This window comes from Megalobrama amblycephala, linkage group LG5, assembly GCF_018812025.1.
Source record: "Megalobrama amblycephala isolate DHTTF-2021 linkage group LG5, ASM1881202v1, whole genome shotgun sequence".
In the NCBI taxonomy this organism is placed as follows: domain Eukaryota; kingdom Metazoa; phylum Chordata; class Actinopteri; order Cypriniformes; family Xenocyprididae; genus Megalobrama; species Megalobrama amblycephala.
The window spans coordinates 12381478-12400071 of NC_063048.1; the positions used below are offsets into that span (position 1 = coordinate 12381478).

At 37.4% G+C, this 18594-nt stretch overlaps 1 protein-coding gene across 1 annotated transcript; it reads left to right on the forward strand.

Annotated features, from left to right (window-relative positions):
- Window positions 1-1975: 1975 nt before the first annotated feature.
- On the forward strand, window positions 1976-16870 carry rragd (ras-related GTP binding D). Its single transcript, XM_048190729.1, has 7 exons — window positions 1976-2366; window positions 5696-5991; window positions 7243-7442; window positions 7541-7655; window positions 9144-9286; window positions 10396-10544; window positions 16293-16870. Exons 1-7 carry the CDS (start codon window positions 2237-2239, stop codon window positions 16442-16444), a joined length of 1185 nt encoding a protein of 394 aa, XP_048046686.1. The 5' UTR covers window positions 1976-2236; the 3' UTR covers window positions 16445-16870.
- Window positions 16871-18594: the final 1724 nt, after the last annotated feature.

Sequence of the window (18594 nt, forward strand, 5' to 3'; positions counted from 1 at the left end):
CCTTTCTGGACCTTTGAGCGGTAGTTGTGTTGGATCTCTAGACAGAAACCTCTCAGTATAGATCTTATCTTATCAAAAATATCTTAATTTGTGTTCTGAAGATGAATGAAGGTCTTATGGATGTGGAATGACACGAGGCTGAGTATTTTCATTTTTGGATGAACTAACCCTTTAAGAGTGAATAATCATCATGAATTCAACTAAAAAGGTAATTAATAGTAATAATAATCATATAATATACTTCCAGCAGTGCACACTAAACATCTGTACTACACCACCTAACCACATTCACCCTCCTGCTGCCCCAGAGGAACTTACCAACATCAGCAGGCAGTACAGAAGCAGGGGCAAATCATGTGAGACTATGACAGCTTTCAAGAGATGACGAGCTGAAGTTCAATCTGGAGTCACATATATCTGTGCAGCTATAAGAGTGTGCAGCTCTCTGATGCAGTTGTCTTTATTCCATATTAGGCAATGCATTGAATATTCCCTTTTTTGGTTGTAAGGCTCACATTAGAACATCAGGACAAAGTATGTATACAGTAATAAAGTTTGCAACAGAAAGAGAGCTAAACTAGAAAATTAACTAGAGAATAAATCTTAATTATACCAATTATTAATTATACAGATGTTCTGTGGTGAACATGATGAGAGAATGAGCCTCTTCTTTCATAAACGTGCTTGAACCTTCTCCATATAAATAGTTACAGTATTGAGCGCTACATTACAGCGCCATCCAGCGACTGGCAGAGATGTACAGCAGCTCATAATCAAATAACAGGCCATCTGTCCTTGGCTTTGAAATCAATATTTTTATTTTTATTTCAGAAAGATCATAATCACTATAGCATCTAGTGTAGAAATTAAATATAATAATAATTAAAAGTATTATTTTGTAATGATATTTAATAAATTTACATATATATATATATATATATATATGATATATATATACTAATTGATATTAATACATAGTTAAAATATCATCAAACATTAATTATATTTATATCTTAATACACCTATTCTAAATATTGTTGTGTTATAACGCATTTAATTATTATAGCCAACATTATATATTATTTTAATGTTTGTTTTGCTATTACTTTAGCATTTCTATGTAGCTAAAACAGCAACAATAATTAGGCCTGCTAAATCAATTCTCTAAGTGTGAACTTAAAGGGTTAGTTCACCCAAAAATGAAATATGTCATTTATTACTTACCCTCATGCCGTTCCACACCCGTAACACCTTTGTTAATCTTCGGAACACAAATTAAGATACTTTTGTTGAAATCCGATGACTCCGTGAGGCCTTCATAGGGAGCAATGACATTTCCTCTCTCAAGATCCATAAAGGTACTAAAAACATATTTAAATCAGTTCATGTGAGTACAGTGGTTCAATATTAATATTATAAAGCGACGAGAATATTTTTGGAGCACCAAAAAAAAACAAAATAACGATTTATTTAGTGATGGCCGATTTCAAAACACTGCTTCATGATGCTTCGGAAGCGTTTTGAATCAGTGTATCGAATCATGATTCAGATCGCGTGTCAAACTGCCAACGGCTGAAATCACGTGACTTTGGCGCTCCGAACAACTGATTCGACACACTGATTCATAATGATCCGAAGCTTCATGAAGCAGTGTTTTGAAATCCGCCATCACTAAATAAATCGTTATTTTTTTTTTTTTTTTTGGTGCTCCAAAAATATTCTCGTCGCTTTATAATATTAATATTGAACCACTATACTCACATGAACTGATTTAAATATGTTTTTAGTACCTTTATGGATCTTGAGAGAGGAAATGTCATTGCTCCCTATGAAGGCCTCACGGAGCCATCGGATTTCAACAAAAAGGTCTTACAGGTGTGGAACGGCATGTAAGTAATAAATGACCGAATTTTCATTTTTGGGTGAACTAACCCTTTAAAACTACATCTCCCGAGATCCTCAGCCATCGTTGGAGTCCATGCATAGCCTGTTTGTTTGGGGAAGGGACGGGAGGCGTCCTCTCACTCTTCTCTGTCAAAGTTCTTCAGCACTGCAGCTCTTCATTCTGTGATGATGGTGATGAATAGTCTCAGTGTGCTGTGATTCCTCGCGCAGGCGGGCTGCTTTGAGTGTGTGAGAGGGGGGGAGGTGAAAGTTCACCATGGCTTGGCCATATCAGGTGACAATGTGGAAAAGTTTGGCTGTCTCCTCAGATTAAATTTCTTAAACTCGGAGAATGACAAGCGAACGGAACTACATTGAAGTGGACGGAGAAAACGAAGCGCTGTCGTTCGACTATTATGACGACGATGATGATTTCGACACATTCACTGACGGGGACGGAGACTGCGACTGTGATGAAGGAGGTTAGGGATAGTTTTAATGTAGCACATCATAAATAAGGGCTCATGTATATTTTACATGTTTCTAAACCGGCGCAATGTGTACAAAAAATGACCATGGTTTACCTCTTAAAATACAACAGTTAATTTGTTACTACAAGTTACAAAAAAGTGGTAACTTGATATTAGCCACCAAAATAATGAATGATATTAAAGAGTAAATGGGCTACTTATATTCTCTTACACTGTTTGAGATCATATTTCAATTTGTTATGGTTTTGAGAGTGCCAACAATCTTTTTAGTATCTACGGCGTTTTGGTGGAAACTTTGGTTGGGAAATATTTAGCAGGGATTTATTAATAAACTGTGGTAACTTGATATTATTTTAAAAATTTTAACGTTCAATCAAATATTTTGTAAGTTGCTTACTCTATTTGAGATCCCATTTATTATGATTTTAAAAGTGCTGCTGATTACTTGTTTTGGTTAAAACTGTTTACCATGGTAAATATTTATGAGAAATTTATTAAAAAGGGGCTGTGTTGATAAAATAAAACTGGTGATTTGGCATTAGCCACCTGTATCATACAAAATATAGCTACTTGAAACAACAAATATGGGTTTGAAAGTAGCAACAAACTGCAGTAACTGTGGTACTTTAGAAATTGGTAGAAATACTATGGTAAATATTTACAAGAGGTTTATTAATGAGTGCACACATTTCTTGTCTCACCTGGATTTATTTAAAGACCATCTAGATTATCTGTTATATAAGCAGGTCACTGTGATTTTGCCAAGTAAGACATGTTCCTGGATCAACATATTTTTGTTGATCCTGGAACAACATTACTATCCGAAAATTTAGTCCTAACCTTTTCCCAACCCCTAAACCTAACCCTACCCATAACTTATCCCTAAAATCAGAGGGAAATGATAGTTGAATAACACTGTTGTGGAAGCACCTAACCCAGGTTGTAAACCTAAACTTGACATAAATGGTAAACTTGTCCCTCAAATCTGATTGGTTGATTGGAATGTTGTTCCAGGATCAGGAACATGTTGTACTTGGTGAAATCACATTCACCTATATGACCATGTGTATGGATTTGTGACTTTGAAGTATTTTCTGATCAGTTTGGCTGTTTGACCTTTATGTAAGCTTCCCGTCGGGTGGTTCTTTGCGTCTCTCTACTAGCAATGAAGCTGTACGTTTATGTGTTTTGGTTGATTGGATCGCAAGTAGATGAGGGAGACACGTCAAGGCCGCCACCAGAACATATAGAATGGGGGGGCATTTAATATTCATAGGGGGCTCGCATTTTTATGATCTGAGAAACGCACTTTCACCAAAACAATAATATTATTACTGAAATAGACCAAGTTGTATATTAACACCAAAATGTAAGCTTCCCGTCAGGCGGTACTTTGCTTCTCTCTACAAGCAATGAAGCTGTGAGTTTAATTACTTCAAAAACAGCGATGATACAACCTCCTTGATGCGTAATATAATGTAGTGATTCAGTAGCGAAGTTAATTTATTAATAAAACAATGTGTGCACGGCGTTTCTGTGTTTGCGCAATCTCTGAATGACTTGAAACTACCTGTGCATTAAACGGTTTTATTGCACACCTTCCAGCCAATCAGAATCAAGCACTTGGACAGACCATGGTATAAATTAACTAGTGGCAGGATTACTTAGAAAGCAGTTAGATTTTTAAGTTAAGCATTTCTTATGGCTCTGCTCATTCCATTGTTTCTACACAACTTTAGATGTAAACTATGATTGTCAGCTCAGTGAGCTGAAGTTTTCCTCCACTTGCTTTTTTACAATTAGTTGCTTACCAACTTAACAAACACACTGCTACTCCTCACTATGTGGTGCCCCAGTTAGACACTTCGATAAACACTGCAGGCTGTATTTTGAGACTAGAAGTGTCCCTCAGTCTCACCAAATGCAGTTGACATTCCTCAGCTGAGAGCTAGCAAGGTCACAGTCATCAAATCAGCTGCAGCATGTGATATGAAGGAGTGGAATGCCAGTGTAGGCTGTGCCCACAACTCCACACTCATGCCCTCTACCAGTCATCCTGCTAATATGATTTAAACTGATGGGATTAGTATGCCATTTCTCTTTTCACTTCTTAGCTACATAATTGAGAGTGTATGAACTTGTCCCCAGCTGATGTTGTTAGTGGCAGTTTGTGGCAATGTTCATGCCTCTTTTAGATGTTGAGGTATGTGCAATGATGCAGAATGAAACTCTTTTTTTGAAAATAAATGAAAAAATGACAATTATTCTAATGCCACCTTTAATCTTTCTATAAGATGTTTCATGTCAAAATGTTCTGTCAAATGGTTTTTCAGGGTTGTGTAGAAATTAGAGCTGGTTGCAATTATTTTCAGTCAGATCTTTTTCGTTAAGAAGAGTCCACATGCAGCTCTTCTTCTATTTCACGAGTTCACACTTACATATAATCAGAGTAGTATGCGGGTTTGCCGTGCTGTCCGAGGAGAGGGCTCCGAGCTTGGTATTTTGGCCCGAAGCCAGAGTACTCCCCCCGTATCTCTGGTTAGGATAGTAACCAGGCAAGTGTGAGGAGACTGTCGAGGAACATAGGTGAGTGGGCTATGTATATATTCCTGTCAGGGAATATATTTATAAGCCTCCTCTCATGCTGATTGGATAGATCATTTGAACGTGTTCCTCCCGAACTTTAATAAAACATCATTAAAAATTAGGTGTACTTTCATTTTGGACTAGTTATTATCATTTTGAATACATACATTTTCTCTTCAGGGGAGTAACCTCATCTAAACATAACTATTTAGTACAAATCTGCAGCATACGTTCTGACTAAAGTGGATAATAACCTTTGTTGGCTGATGACAGCTGTTAATCAGGTGTTATTGTGTAGCGTTGTCATCTGCCCTCAAGGGCATAATGTTACTGTCCTCACTGTCAACTCTCTTGAAAGTCAGGTTACCTGTGGTTACCAACCACCTGAAAAATATGTAACACAGCCAGGGAGACTGAAACTATCTGTCTATCTATTTTAGACATTTTATAGTGTGTGTGTATATATATATATATATATATATATATTTATTTGCCCCCCAAATCCTTTGGTGCTCAATTAACATTTCTTATTATAATATATTTTGAAAACAGTTGTGCTGTTTAATATTTTTGAGGAAACTGACATTTTGAACATTAGTTTAAGTTGTAGTGTAGCTTGTGTCACTAGCATTTCATTTTGTCTCAGTTTAGTTGTTTGAATTCTGCTTTTGGTTTACCATTTACCGTTTATTCATTAAATGATGAATATTCTCATGCAGTGTTTCTGTTTACAGTGCTGGGGTTCAGTGATCCGTTCAGCAGTGAGGTGAAACCTCGGATCCTGCTCATGGGCCTGAGGCGAAGTGGCAAGTCTTCCATTCAGAAAGTTGTATTTCACAAGATGTCACCCAACGAGACTCTCTTTCTGGAGAGCACCAATAAGATTTGTCGAGAAGATGTTTCCAACAGTTCCTTTGTCAGCTTCCAAATCTGGGACTTTCCTGGTCAGATTGATTTCTTCGACCCCACATTTGACTATGAGATGATATTTCGTGGCACAGGGGCCCTCATCTTTGTCATAGACTCTCAGGTGAAATGGCTATCTATCTGTCTGTCTGTCTGCCTGTCTGTCCGTATGTCTGTCTGTCAGTATGTCTGTCCATCTGTCTGTCTGTCTATCTCTCTGTCTATCGGCCTGTTTGTCTGTTGGTTTATCTGCCGGCCGGTCTGTCTGTCTGTCTGTCGGTCGGTCGGTCGTCTGTTTGTCTGTCTATCTATCTGTCTATCTATCTGTCTATCTCTCTGTCTATCGTCGATCTATCTGTCGGTTTATCTGTCGGTATGTCTGTCTGTCTGTCTATCTGTCTATCTGTCTATCTGTCTATCTGTCTATCTGTCTCTCTGTCTATCTCTCTGTCTATCGGTCTGTCTATCTGTCGGTTTATCTGTCGGTATGTCTGTCTATCTGTCTATCTATCTATCTGTCTATCTCTCTGTCTATCGGCCTGTCTGTCTGTCTATCTCTCTGTCTATCGGCCTGTCTGTCTGTCTGTCTGTCTGTCTGTTGGTATGTCTGTCTGTCGGTTTATCTGTCGGTCTGTCTGTCTGTTTATCTATTTATCTGTCTATCTTTCTGTCTATCGGCCTGTCTGTCTGTAGGTTTATCTGCCGGCCGGTCTGTCTGTCTGTCTGTCAGTCGGTCATCTGTTTGTCTGTCTGTCGGTATGTCTGTTGGTCGGTCTGTCTGTCTGTCTGTCTATCTATCTTTCTGTCTATCTCTCTGTCTATCGGCCTGTCTGTCTGTCGGTCTGTCTGTCATCTGTCTGTCGGTCTATCTGTCTGTCTGTTGGTATGTCTGTCTGTCTGTCTGTCTGTCTGTCAGTTTATCTGTCGGTCTGTCTGTCTGTCTATCTATTTATCTGTCTATCTCTCTGTCTGTCGGCCTGTCTGTCTGTCGTCTGTCTGTCTGTCTGACTGTCGGTATGTCTGTATGTCGGTCTGTCTGTCTGTCGGTCTGTCTGTCTGTCGGTCTGTCTGTCTATCGGCCTATCTGTCTATCTCTCTGTCTATTGGCCTGTCTGTCTGTCGGTCTAATCTATCTATCTGTCTGATCTATCTGTCTGTCTGTCTATCTGTCGGCCAGTCTATCTGTCGGTCTTTTGGTCTATCTGTATGTCGGTCTGTCTCTCTGTCGGTCGATCTGTATGTCGGTCTGTCTGTCTCTCTGTCTCTCTGTCGGTCTATCTGTATGTCTGTCTGTCGGTCTATTGGTCTGTCTGTCTATCTGTATATCTGTGTATCTGTCTGTCTAAAAAACACACTTTAATGTCTTACTGCATAGGATGATTATGTGGAGGCATTGAGTAGACTTCACCTCACTGTGACAAGAGCCTACAAGGTCAATCCAGACATCAACTTTGAGGTGTTCATCCACAAGGTGGATGGGCTGTCAGATGACCACAAGATTGAGAAACAGAGGGACATACACAAACGAGCCAATGATGATCTAGCCGATGCCGGTTTAGAAAGAATACACTTAAGGTTTGTGTTATTTGTTTGTAACAGCTCAGATATTATGTGGCATTTTCAAAAACGTCTTCAGATGTTGGATTTGTGATGTGAAACATTATTTCTTTCAGTTTCTACTTGACAAGCATCTATGATCATTCAATCTTTGAGGCCTTCAGTAAAGTTGTGCAGAAACTCATCCCTCAACTTCCCACCCTTGAGAATCTGCTTAACATTTTCATATCTGTGAGTAGCTGAATATCTTTTAGTTCTCTGTTGCCCACCTCACTAGTTTTAATATCTTGGTTTCAAGCGTTGATAACCAAAGTGAATCTCTCATGAGTGAGACCTCAGAAATTTCTAGTAATTCATATATTTTTTTTATTTGTATTTTTTTTGTGCATGAACTGAGGTAGCGAGAATTGACCAATTATGATGTCATAGGTTGTAAATGATGATACATGGGAAGTCTTATTTAGAATTAAAAGAGCGATACACTAATTATAACTTGCAAAGTGGTTTCAGTATCATGCAAGAACATGTCAAAAGAAATTATGTATTTGATGTTTTTTGCTAATCATTTTCAAGTATAGATGCATAATCAGAAAGCATAATTTGTTATTTGTTGTGAAATATATGGTCACATTCATCCATTAGCATGGGTACATTTGCACTGCCTTGTGATTTGCCGCTTGAAGTTGTGTAATGGAAAAAAATATTCCTACAAACATGATTATCATAATACCCATTATTATTTATTATGATCTCTTTCAGACATGATATAATTTCATGATGCTTGTGTTTTATTTTTATGTTGAACAGGAAAGCAATTACTTTTAGCAGAATCATAAATACTTGAGCAGTTAGCCAGCTGGTGGCAGCAGAGGGTAAATTGACATAGTAAAAAGACTGCCATTCAAATATGATAGCTGAACAATTTATAGATTTGACATTATGGAGATTGAAATCTCTTAACCATCTGCCATTCAATGCATTGTGATATTAATCTGTTCTTTATGCATTGTCTGATTTGATAGATTGATTCATGTCTTTGATCTCTACACTGTGAAAGTGTGAATATATTTAGTAACTTATAATTGTATTTACTGTACATAGACTGTCGTCAAAAAGTTTGGGTCAGTAAATTTTTTTTTTAAAGAAGTTAACACTTTTATTCAGCAAGGATGCATTAAATTGATCAAAAGTGACAGCACATTACACTGATTTCTGATGCATCATGTGACACTGAAGACTAGAGTAATAATGCTGAAAAGTCAACAAAATTGTAATATTTCACAATATTACTGTTTTTCTGTATTTTTGATCAAAAATATGCAGCCTTGGTGAGTATAAAAGACTTCTTTCCAAAAAATCTTTCTTTTGAATGATGTGAATGATGTAGCTTATATATTTTTTTTTTTTTTTTTTAATTATTTAATTTAATTTTTAATTTATTTAAAATATTTAACTGCAATTTAAAACCTAGTGTGATGCTTTTAAAAACATCAGTCAAAAAAAGTCACATTTTAACTTGGGAAGAGGCATTCTAGTCTTTCAACAGCTTTTATAGAATTAGATGCATTTTCTAACAAAAGTACTTGCAATGCAGTTGATTACTTGGTTGCGTAATTCATTTCCACTTCAAAGTGTTCTTAGATATGATGTCCTGTTCCGCTGCATTTCTTCTTAAGAATAACAGCTGACCCCTAACCCGATCCTGTGCTCTCATTGCAGAATTCAGGGATTGAAAAGGCTTTTCTCTTTGATGTGGTTAGTAAGATTTACATAGCAACCGACAGCAGCCCGGTGGACATGCAGACCTACGAGTTGTGTTGTGACATGATAGATGTGGTCATCGACATCTCGTGCATCTATGGGTGAGTGACACCAAGATTCCCCACCATCCCTTACAGTTCCCTCCACAGTCACATTGCGCTATGAAACACGTTCTTATCCAGTAGACATGAAGCAGCATGGCAAGCCTTGCTCCTTACCTCACTATAATTCTTTTGTGCCATACATCTAAAAATACACAATAAAATACAACATTCTACACGCAGCAGCCTCGTTTCCCTATAGCCGTTGAGGGCTATGATTTAATCTTTTGTGGATTAGCAGCATATAACTCAGGGATATGTAAACACTGGCTGTAAACATTGTAAGGGCAGAGAGTTGCACCTCCAGCACCATTGACCCTATTTATCCTGTAATTTGACGGGACACCGCGGTCTGGGTAGGTACAGGAACGCAGGCCTGACCCGGGGCCACACAGCTGTCGGTTTGCAGTGGCTTGCGAGAGCAGATGGGCCACCTCAGCACTATCCCGTGAGTAGGGGAGCAGGCAGGACTGTTAACCCTGCGAATTTTAGCCTTAGTCGGTAACTGACATGCATGGATTTTAAGCCACATAATGGTTTTATTCAGTTCGGCCCATTTTTGCATGACTGCTCGTGGGCTAATTTGTAGAACATGACTTATATTTGTACATTAGTCGAGCTGCTGTGGAATTAATTTCCGCAAGCCTTGTTTATTACTCATTGAAATTAATAAGCTACTTATTTGTTTCCTATTCATCATGTTCACGTCCTTGATCCGTGTTCTCAGTATCAGGAAGCTTCAAATTACACGCTTTATTATGTTGACTCAATTTGTTCATCATCTTTTCTGTGCTTTTTTTTGTGTGAAAATATTTATATATTTGTAATATCCATGCATAATGGCATAAATTTGTTTGGTTATAAAAGCAGGGGATTATGACAGGGCATCTGTTCATTTTGATAATTATGATATGAATCAACATCTGTTCCACACAGATACATTTTTTTTTCCAACTGTATACAGTCTGTTCTTTAGCTGAATTAGGAAAGTGTCTTCCTGATGGAAGCCGCCCATCCTCTGGAACTGCCAAACACAAGGAAGACGTGATGAGAGGTGGTTTTGCTTTTGGTTATTATTTTTTTAATTGTTCTTTTTTCTGCATTTATAGATTGACTGGAGATGAGGCAGGAACTCCATATGATAAAGAATCCATGGCCATAATCCACTTGAACAACACTACGGTCATGTACCTAAAAGAGGTCACCAAGTTTCTTGCCCTGGTGTGTTTCCTCAGGGAAGAGAGTTTTGAGAGGAAAGGTGAGCTTTCTGGACAACAAGGAAATATGTTTGGTGTAATATTATTGTTTAAGTCTGCCTTTTTCCATTTAGCTGGTTGTCACTTGGAGTAGTCTCAAGGGCTTCTTTGAGTCTCAGTAACATTGAGATTTTGAGTCCAAAGATAAAAATGGATGTTTTCTCTAGCAGTGGTTTTATTTGTTGGTTTCAGTCAGTTAGTTCACAAATCTCTTCGCCCTTTTACCTCAAAATGTTTTGATGGTTCATGACTTTTTGTGCTGAATAATCATTTACTGTTTAAATATAACTGAAAAGCCTGTTCAAATGCTTACTGGCAGGTTTCAATTCTCATGATCATATACCCTACCGTTCAAAAGTTTAGGGTCTGTAAGATTTTTAATGCTTTTTAAAGTCTCTTATGTAATATTGTGAAATACTACTACAATTTGAAATAACTGTTTTCTATTTTAATACATTTTATATAATGTATTCCTGTGATGACAAAGCTGAATTTTCAGTAGCCATTACTCCAGTCTTCAGTGTCACATGATCTGTCATAAATCATTCAAATATGCTGATTTGGTGCTCAAGAAACATTTTGTAACATTATAAATGTCTTAACTGTCACCTTTGATCAATTTAAAGCACCTGAGCTGAATAAAAGTATTAATTTGTTTTTAAAAAAAAAAAATTTTTTTAAAAACTTTTTTTTTTCTTCTTTTTTTTCAAAAAATTGTCAATAAACAGTAGATTCCCATTGTTGTGACGAGTTGCCAGATGTAGTGGCATTCTACAATAACAGTTAAAGGGATAGTTCATCCAAAAATGAAAATTTGATGTTTATCTGCTTACCCCCAAGGCATCCAAGATGTAGATGACTTTGTTTCTTCAGTAGAACACAAATGATGATTTTTAACTCCAACCGTTGCCGTCTGTCAGTCAAATAATGCGAGTGAATGGTAACACAATTTATAAGAGTCAAAAAATATTAATAGACAAATCCAAATTAAACCCTGCGGCTCATGGCGGCGCATTGATGTCCTAAGATACGAACCGATCGGTTTGTGCGAGAAACCGAACAGTATTTATATCATTTTTCACCTCTAAAACACCACTATGTCCAACTGCGTTCAGCATTCGCTTAGCGAGGTCTGATCGCGCTCTGACAACGGCAGTGATGTCTTGCGCGTATACGTTAATGAGTGCCAGACATTATTTCCGTTGTCAGAGCGCGATCAGACCTCACTAAGCGAAATGCTGAATGCAGTTGGACATAGTCAACTATCCCTTTAAGATGTGTTTAATTGAAATTTTCTGAATATTTTATTTCCTAAGCAATGATGGTAGAAATGTGATTATTTTTTTTATTTATTTTTTTATTTTTGGTAGCCAAACACAAACTGGCTTTTAAAAAGTATAAATACTCACTAGAGTAAAAAATGACAACAAGCCCCGCTTGCCAGTTATCAATAGCAATTCTTTTTATTGCTCTACCAATATCCATTCTTTGAAGTGTAATCAAATGTGACCTAGCTGAAAGGAAAACTAGCATGTGTCATATGTTTATTAACCATTCTCCCATGCAGCACATATAGATTCAACAAGCTTATTAAAAGCTGTTTTTAGCAATTACAGCTACAGTAGATTTGTTTTAAATCAGTCAAAAAAGAACCTGCTGGTGTAAGCTGCACTCACATGAGAGAATGAGATAATTAGTGGAATCCTTGGGAGGCTAATGAAGTTTGAAATATTCATGCTAGGAATTACTAAGGGGGTTAGGGAGAGTATCATGAGCAATCATATTAGTCAGTGGGGAAAACAAGGCATCTTACGTAGGCGTGGATTTGTTCAGAGGAAACCTACAGCACTGACTTCTTTGATGACTTAACTTAAGCGTTTAAAGAGAGTCATAGTAATACATACATTGTAGTTATTTATTCATGCTAATAGATCTTTAACTGAACTGATTAATTTTTGACACAGGTTATTTTACACTAAGAAGTAAAAACAGCAATATTTTCTTTGCATTAAATGTAAATAGTTAGGTTTATTCCTTACAAATAGTAGCAGAAACGTATATATACACGCACATACAGTCATGGTAAGAATTATTGGCACCCTTGGTAAATATGAACAAAGAATCCTGTGCAAATAAATCTGCATTGTTAATCCTTTTTAACTTTTATTAAAAAAAAAAAAAAATCACAAAAATCTAACCTTTCATTGAAGTAAAATCTTTTTATGAAAAATGTTTTTCTCCAAAACACATTGGCCACAATTATTGGCACCCTTTTATTCAATACTTTTTTTCAACCTCCTTTTGCCAAGATAACAGTTTTGAGTCTTCACCTATAATGCCTGATGAGTTTGGAGAACACCTGACAAGAGATCAGAGACCATTCCTTCATGCAGAATCTCTCCAGATCTTTCAGATTCCCAGCTACATGTTGGTGAATCTTCTCTTCAGTTCACTCCACTCATTTTCTTTAGGGTTCAGGTCAGGGGACTGAGATGGTCATGGCAGAAGGTTCATTTTGTGCTCAGTGACACATTTTTGTGTTGATTTTGTTTGTTTTAGATCATTATCCTGATAGAAGATCCAACCACGGCCCATTATTGGATTTCTAGCAGAGGTGGTCAGGTTTTATTTTTTTATCTGTTGGTATTTGATAGAGTCCATGATACCATGTATCTGAACATGATGTCCAGGATTTCTGGCAGATCCAGCAGTATATTTAACCATGGGCATGGGGTACTTTTTATCCCTGTTTGCACCAAATCCATCTGGTGGGTTTGCTGTTTTTTTTTTTTGGTTTCATCTGACCATAGAAGCCGGTCCCATTTGAAGTTCCAGTCGTGTCTGACAACTGAATATGCTGGAGATTGTTTTTGGATGAGAGCAGAGGATTTTTCTTGAAACCCTCCCAAACAGCATGTGGGGATATAGGTGCTGTTTGATTTTTTTTTTTTTTTTTTTTTTTTTTTTCTGACCCCAAGACTCAACTAATCTCTGCAATTCTCCATCTGTGAGCCTTGGAGAGTCTTTGGCCACTCAAACTCTCCTCCTCACCATGCATGATTTAGACACACATCCTCTTCCAGGCAGATTTGTAACATCTTTAGCTTCTTCTTCTTTATTATTGCCTTGATGGTGGAAATGGGAATTTTCAATGTTTTAGCTACACTGTAAAAAAAAAAAAAAAAAAAAAACCTAAAATGTACGGTAAAAAAATGGCAGCTGTGGTTGCCAGAACTTAACCGTAAAAAATACGGTAGCAACGTAAAAAAAATTTTTAAAATTCTGTTAAATTTACGGTAAAAAAACGTATTTCATTAACTGATATAACCAACCTATTGAAGTACTAATATCTGTTTGTACCTTTGTAATACACTGACAACCACCAAACACAGTGGTCACATGATTAATCAAAGCTCATCACAAGCAGCTTTTCCACAAGCTAAGAAGGACAATACTAATATATAGAAGCTGCACACAGTGTCTTTCCCACAAACACTAAACACCATCATGGTAACACACATGAAATTTTAAAAGTGCAATAAACAATAATTAACAACATTAGATGTAACATAAAACCCTAATGTACATAACTGATTGGAAAAACTAAGAAGAAACAGTTATTTCAACGAAAATTAATCAAATGTGAAGCATCACGCAGGGAATTGTGGGAATGTCAATTTACAGTTTTTCACTGTAAATTATACATGACTTATTTTTCACTTCCAAAAACTGTAAATTTAACTTTCTATTTTGTGAAGCTCAACAATCTTTTGCGGCACATCAGATCTACACCGATCAGGCATAACATTATGAGCACTGACAGGTGAAGTGAATAACATTGATTATCTCTTCATCACGACACCTGTTAGTGGGTGGGATATATTAGGCAGCAAGTGAACATTTTGTCCTCAAAGTTGATGTGTTAGAAGCAGGAAAAATAGGCAAGCATAAGGATTTGAGTTTGACGGGGCCAAATTGTGATAGATGACTGAGTCAGAGCATCTCCAAAACTGCAGCTCTTGTGGGGTGTTCCTGGTCTGCAGTGGTCAGTGTCTATCAAAAGTGGTCCAAGGAAGGAACAGTGGTGAACCGGCGACAGGGTCATGGGGCGGCCAAGGCTCAGTGATGCACGTGGAGAGCAAAGTGTGGTCCGATCCAACAGACGAGCTACTGTAGCTCAAATTGCTCAAGAAGTTAATGCTGGTTCTGATAGAAAGGTGTCAGAATACACAGTGCATCTCAGTTTGTTGTGTATGGGGCTGCTTAGCCGCAGAACAGTCAGGGTGCCCATGCTGACCCCCGTCCACTGCCGAAAGCCCCAACAGAGGACACGTGAGCATCAGAACTGGACCACAGAGCAATGGAAGAAGGTGGCCTGGTCTGATGAATCATGTTTTCTTTTACTTCACGTGAATGGCCGAGTGCGTCGCTTACCTGGGGAACACATGGCACCAGGATGCACTATGGGAAGAAGGCAAGCCGGAGGTGGCAGTGTGATGCTTTGGGCCCCATGGATCTGCTGCTAACATCTTGGTGCCAGATACCACAGCACACCTTTAGGGGTCTAGTGGAGTCCATGCCTCGACGGGTCAGGGCTGTTTTGGCAGCAAAAGTGGACCAACACAATATTAGGAAGGTGGTCATAATGTTATGCCTGATCGGTGTATATTCTTTGATTTTACTCATTGTTATGAATGATTAAGGGAATTTTTGTTTCCTCATATTTATACTCCTGTGAAACAAGGAGTCATGGCTGGACAATTTCATGTTCATGATCACCCTGGTGGGCTAAAAAAATGTAAATATGAATGGGAATATACTTCAGTGATATTTTACTCATAAAAAATTAGGGGTGCCAATAATTGTGGCAAATGTGTTTTGGAGAAAAACATTTATTTCATAATGTGAGTTTCCCCCCACTTTCAATTCTTTTTCTTCAATGAAAGGTTATATTTTTTTGAATTAAAGATCAAAAGGATAAGCAATGTAGAGTTATTTTTACAGCATTCTTTGATCATATTTACCAAGGGTGCCAATAATTCTGGCCATGACTGTTTATTATATATTTACAAATTTTTATGTCAGATGCGATTAGTAAAATCATAAATGGATGCCTCCTTGTTGCAACATTACTTAGGCCTTGCCTTATCCCTAAAGCCCACCCCTACATCTACTCCTAACCCTACCTATACTATTAAATACCCATTAGGCACTTTATTTCTAATATTTTCTTCATTTTTATTTAAAATAAACACCTCTCCGAGCTGATATGCAATGGGAAAAGGGAGAAGAATGAGTTTAGCAAAAGGTGCATTCAAACTTGGGTCGTGTCAGAAGCTAACGCCATCTGCCTTACTGTCCATACTTTTACTGCCATATTGTGCATTGCACTTTCTCCCATTCATAGTAATATGAGTGCACCATTTTTACATTATCTAAAGTCTTTGGTTCAAACTGAATATTTAATAATTTGTGAGTTCATAAAACCAGTTGGTACCCATCATGTGGTACTGAATGTTTTACACTAGCTTTCATATTATAGCTACATGTAGGTGTTAGTAAATGTTTTATGTTGATTTTTTTTTTTTTTTTTTTTTTTTTTTTTCTCTCTGGATCAAAGCTAAATGACATCTCTTGTTATGTGTGTCACAGTCTTAATTCAAAGTGCATTTATGCAGTGGTCTAATTTGGGAATGGGTCGAACGACTTTTCGTACCGCAGGCTAGTTACACTTGTCTTTGCTCACGCAGGACTTATCGACTACAATTTCCACTGTTTCAAGAAAGCCATAGAGGAGGTTTTTGACGTGCGCTTGAAAGTGCAGAGGAGTCGGAAGCTTCTGAGCCAGAGGAGGTGGAGCAGACAGACCGTGCCAAACGGGACTCAGGTGCATCCCCATTGAAGAGCATTGAAAGCCGTCCAGCCTGTTACAGTGACTAGAGTGTGAAGGATTCACACAGACTTTGCTTGTGCTCTGAGTCTTTTTCAGGGCCACTTACTGCTTTCAGCAATCCAAGGTGGCAATACAGACTGCTTTGTGCATTAAATATCTTGTGCGTCTAACTTAGCCATCCATGTTTTAACTGTTTGCAAAGAACACATTTTTTATTTTCAATAATATTTTTTACTGAAAAAAAAAAACCAAAAAAATCAACTGTGCTGCAGCTTCCCACAAAATACATGGAAAAAGCCATTTCCAGAGTCACTAATGCAAGATATTTATCGCATATGCTTAGATTGGCACAAACATGTCATTTAACTTCTATATGCACTTTAAAAAAACAAAGAAATTGAATTGCTCAAAATTAAAAAAGAATTCCCCTTTTAATTCAGAATTACTTATATTTATTATCCCTGCTGATGTTTTTTACTTTGTCATTTGTTCATGGTTAAGTGGCTATTCAGTTTCATAAATATGTTGCTTTATTAACTTAAAATTGTCATTTAAGTGTGTCAGAAATTTCTTTAGGGTCGCTTACTGTTCTTCAGGCAATCCAATACAGTCTGCTTTGTGCATTAAATATCTTGCACATCTAACTTAGCCATCCATGTTTTAAAGGTGGTACAGAGGATCTTTTCATCGACTGAGTTTTTGAAATGAGCGCATGCGGAAGAACAACCCCCCTCCTTCACAGAACGCCTCCCAAAACTCGTGCACAAGTATTGGAACACAAGTGTTTACCACCGGCATTCGCTGTGTTATTAAGCCGGGCACACATTTAGCGACTAGCTAAAACATTCTAAGACTGTGCTCAACATACAGCGATTGTTTCCTGCTCCTGGAGCAGATTTATATACTTTCACATGGAATTTGAACACCGACTGTAATCGCAGACTGAACGCAACTGGCTCTGACTGGATGCGTTTGAGCGCGATCAGTCATAAGTATCAATTTACATTCATAATCGACCTTACAATCGTTAAGTGTGTGCGCGACTTAAAGCCGCGCACACACTTAGTGGATTCATTATGTCGGACTCACCGCAGGTAACTCATAATCTGCAGTTGTTACTCCTGTCTCCTGACAAAAACATTGCATGCAGCGCCTGTGGAGTGTGGAAAGTTACTGGAGCGCGCAGCCGCGCGTCTCTCACAAGGAACGTCATGGCAGTGATTGACAAGCCAGAGGGCCAATCCGCGCACGTTTACAATGCGTGATGATGATCGCGTAACCGATTGGCTGATGTTTTTAAGGCCCTACCTCGTGCACAGATGATGTATATTAATATTATTCCTTTCAGTGCACCTAATAAATAGTCTTTTATCAGTTAGTAAAGACAGTTTCAAGTAATATTGCAAAAATGTATAAAACAAAACATCCTCTGTACCACCTTTAACTCTTTGCAAAGAATGCAACATTTTGTATTTACTGAAAAAAATCAATCAATTATGCTACATTTTCCCACAAAATACATGGTAAAAGCCATTTCCAGAGACACTTCTTTTAAAAACATTAAAAATCTTAGTTCAAACTTTTGATGTACATATAATAATATTCCTTTCAGTGCACCCAATAAATAGTCTTTTATCAGTTAGTAAAGACATATGCAAAAATATAAAACAAAACATCCTCTGGGCACATTTTGTAACAAAAAAATCTCAATTATGCTACATTTTCCCACAAAATACATGTAAAAGCCAGAGACACTAGTTCAAGATCTTTTCTGCCAGAGGGCACAAACATTCATTGTAAAACAAGAAAATCATTTTTGATTGCTTAAAATTAAAAATTAATTTCCTCTTTTAATTCAAAATTATTTATTTTTATTACCCCTGAAGATGTTTTTTGATCTGATTTTTTTTTTTTTATTATTATTTAGTAAAATGGTAAAAAGCATGTCAGCAAATTTAAGTAAATGAACAAGCATATGATTGGTTGTTTTGCATATATCAGTGGTTCCCAAATAAGGTGCCAGGATCCACTAGGGGGCCACAGAAAACTTCCAAGGGGGCTGCAGGATTCATATTATTATTATTATTATTATTATTATTATTATTATTATACAATTAAAGTCACCATGAAATCAAACTACAAAGAACCACTCTATTCTC

Bases quoted from the DNA above. Each gene is read 5' to 3' on its own strand.
- rragd (XM_048190729.1), top strand. From the start codon at position 2,237: ATGACAAGCGAACGGAACTACATTGAAGTGGACGGAGAAAACGAAGCG. The intron at 5,992-7,242 runs GTGAAATGGCTA...CTTACTGCATAG, and splicing joins TCTTTGTCATAGACTCTCAG to GATGATTATGTGGAGGCATT. The intron at 9,287-10,395 runs GTGAGTGACACC...CTGCATTTATAG, and splicing joins GACATCTCGTGCATCTATGG to ATTGACTGGAGATGAGGCAG.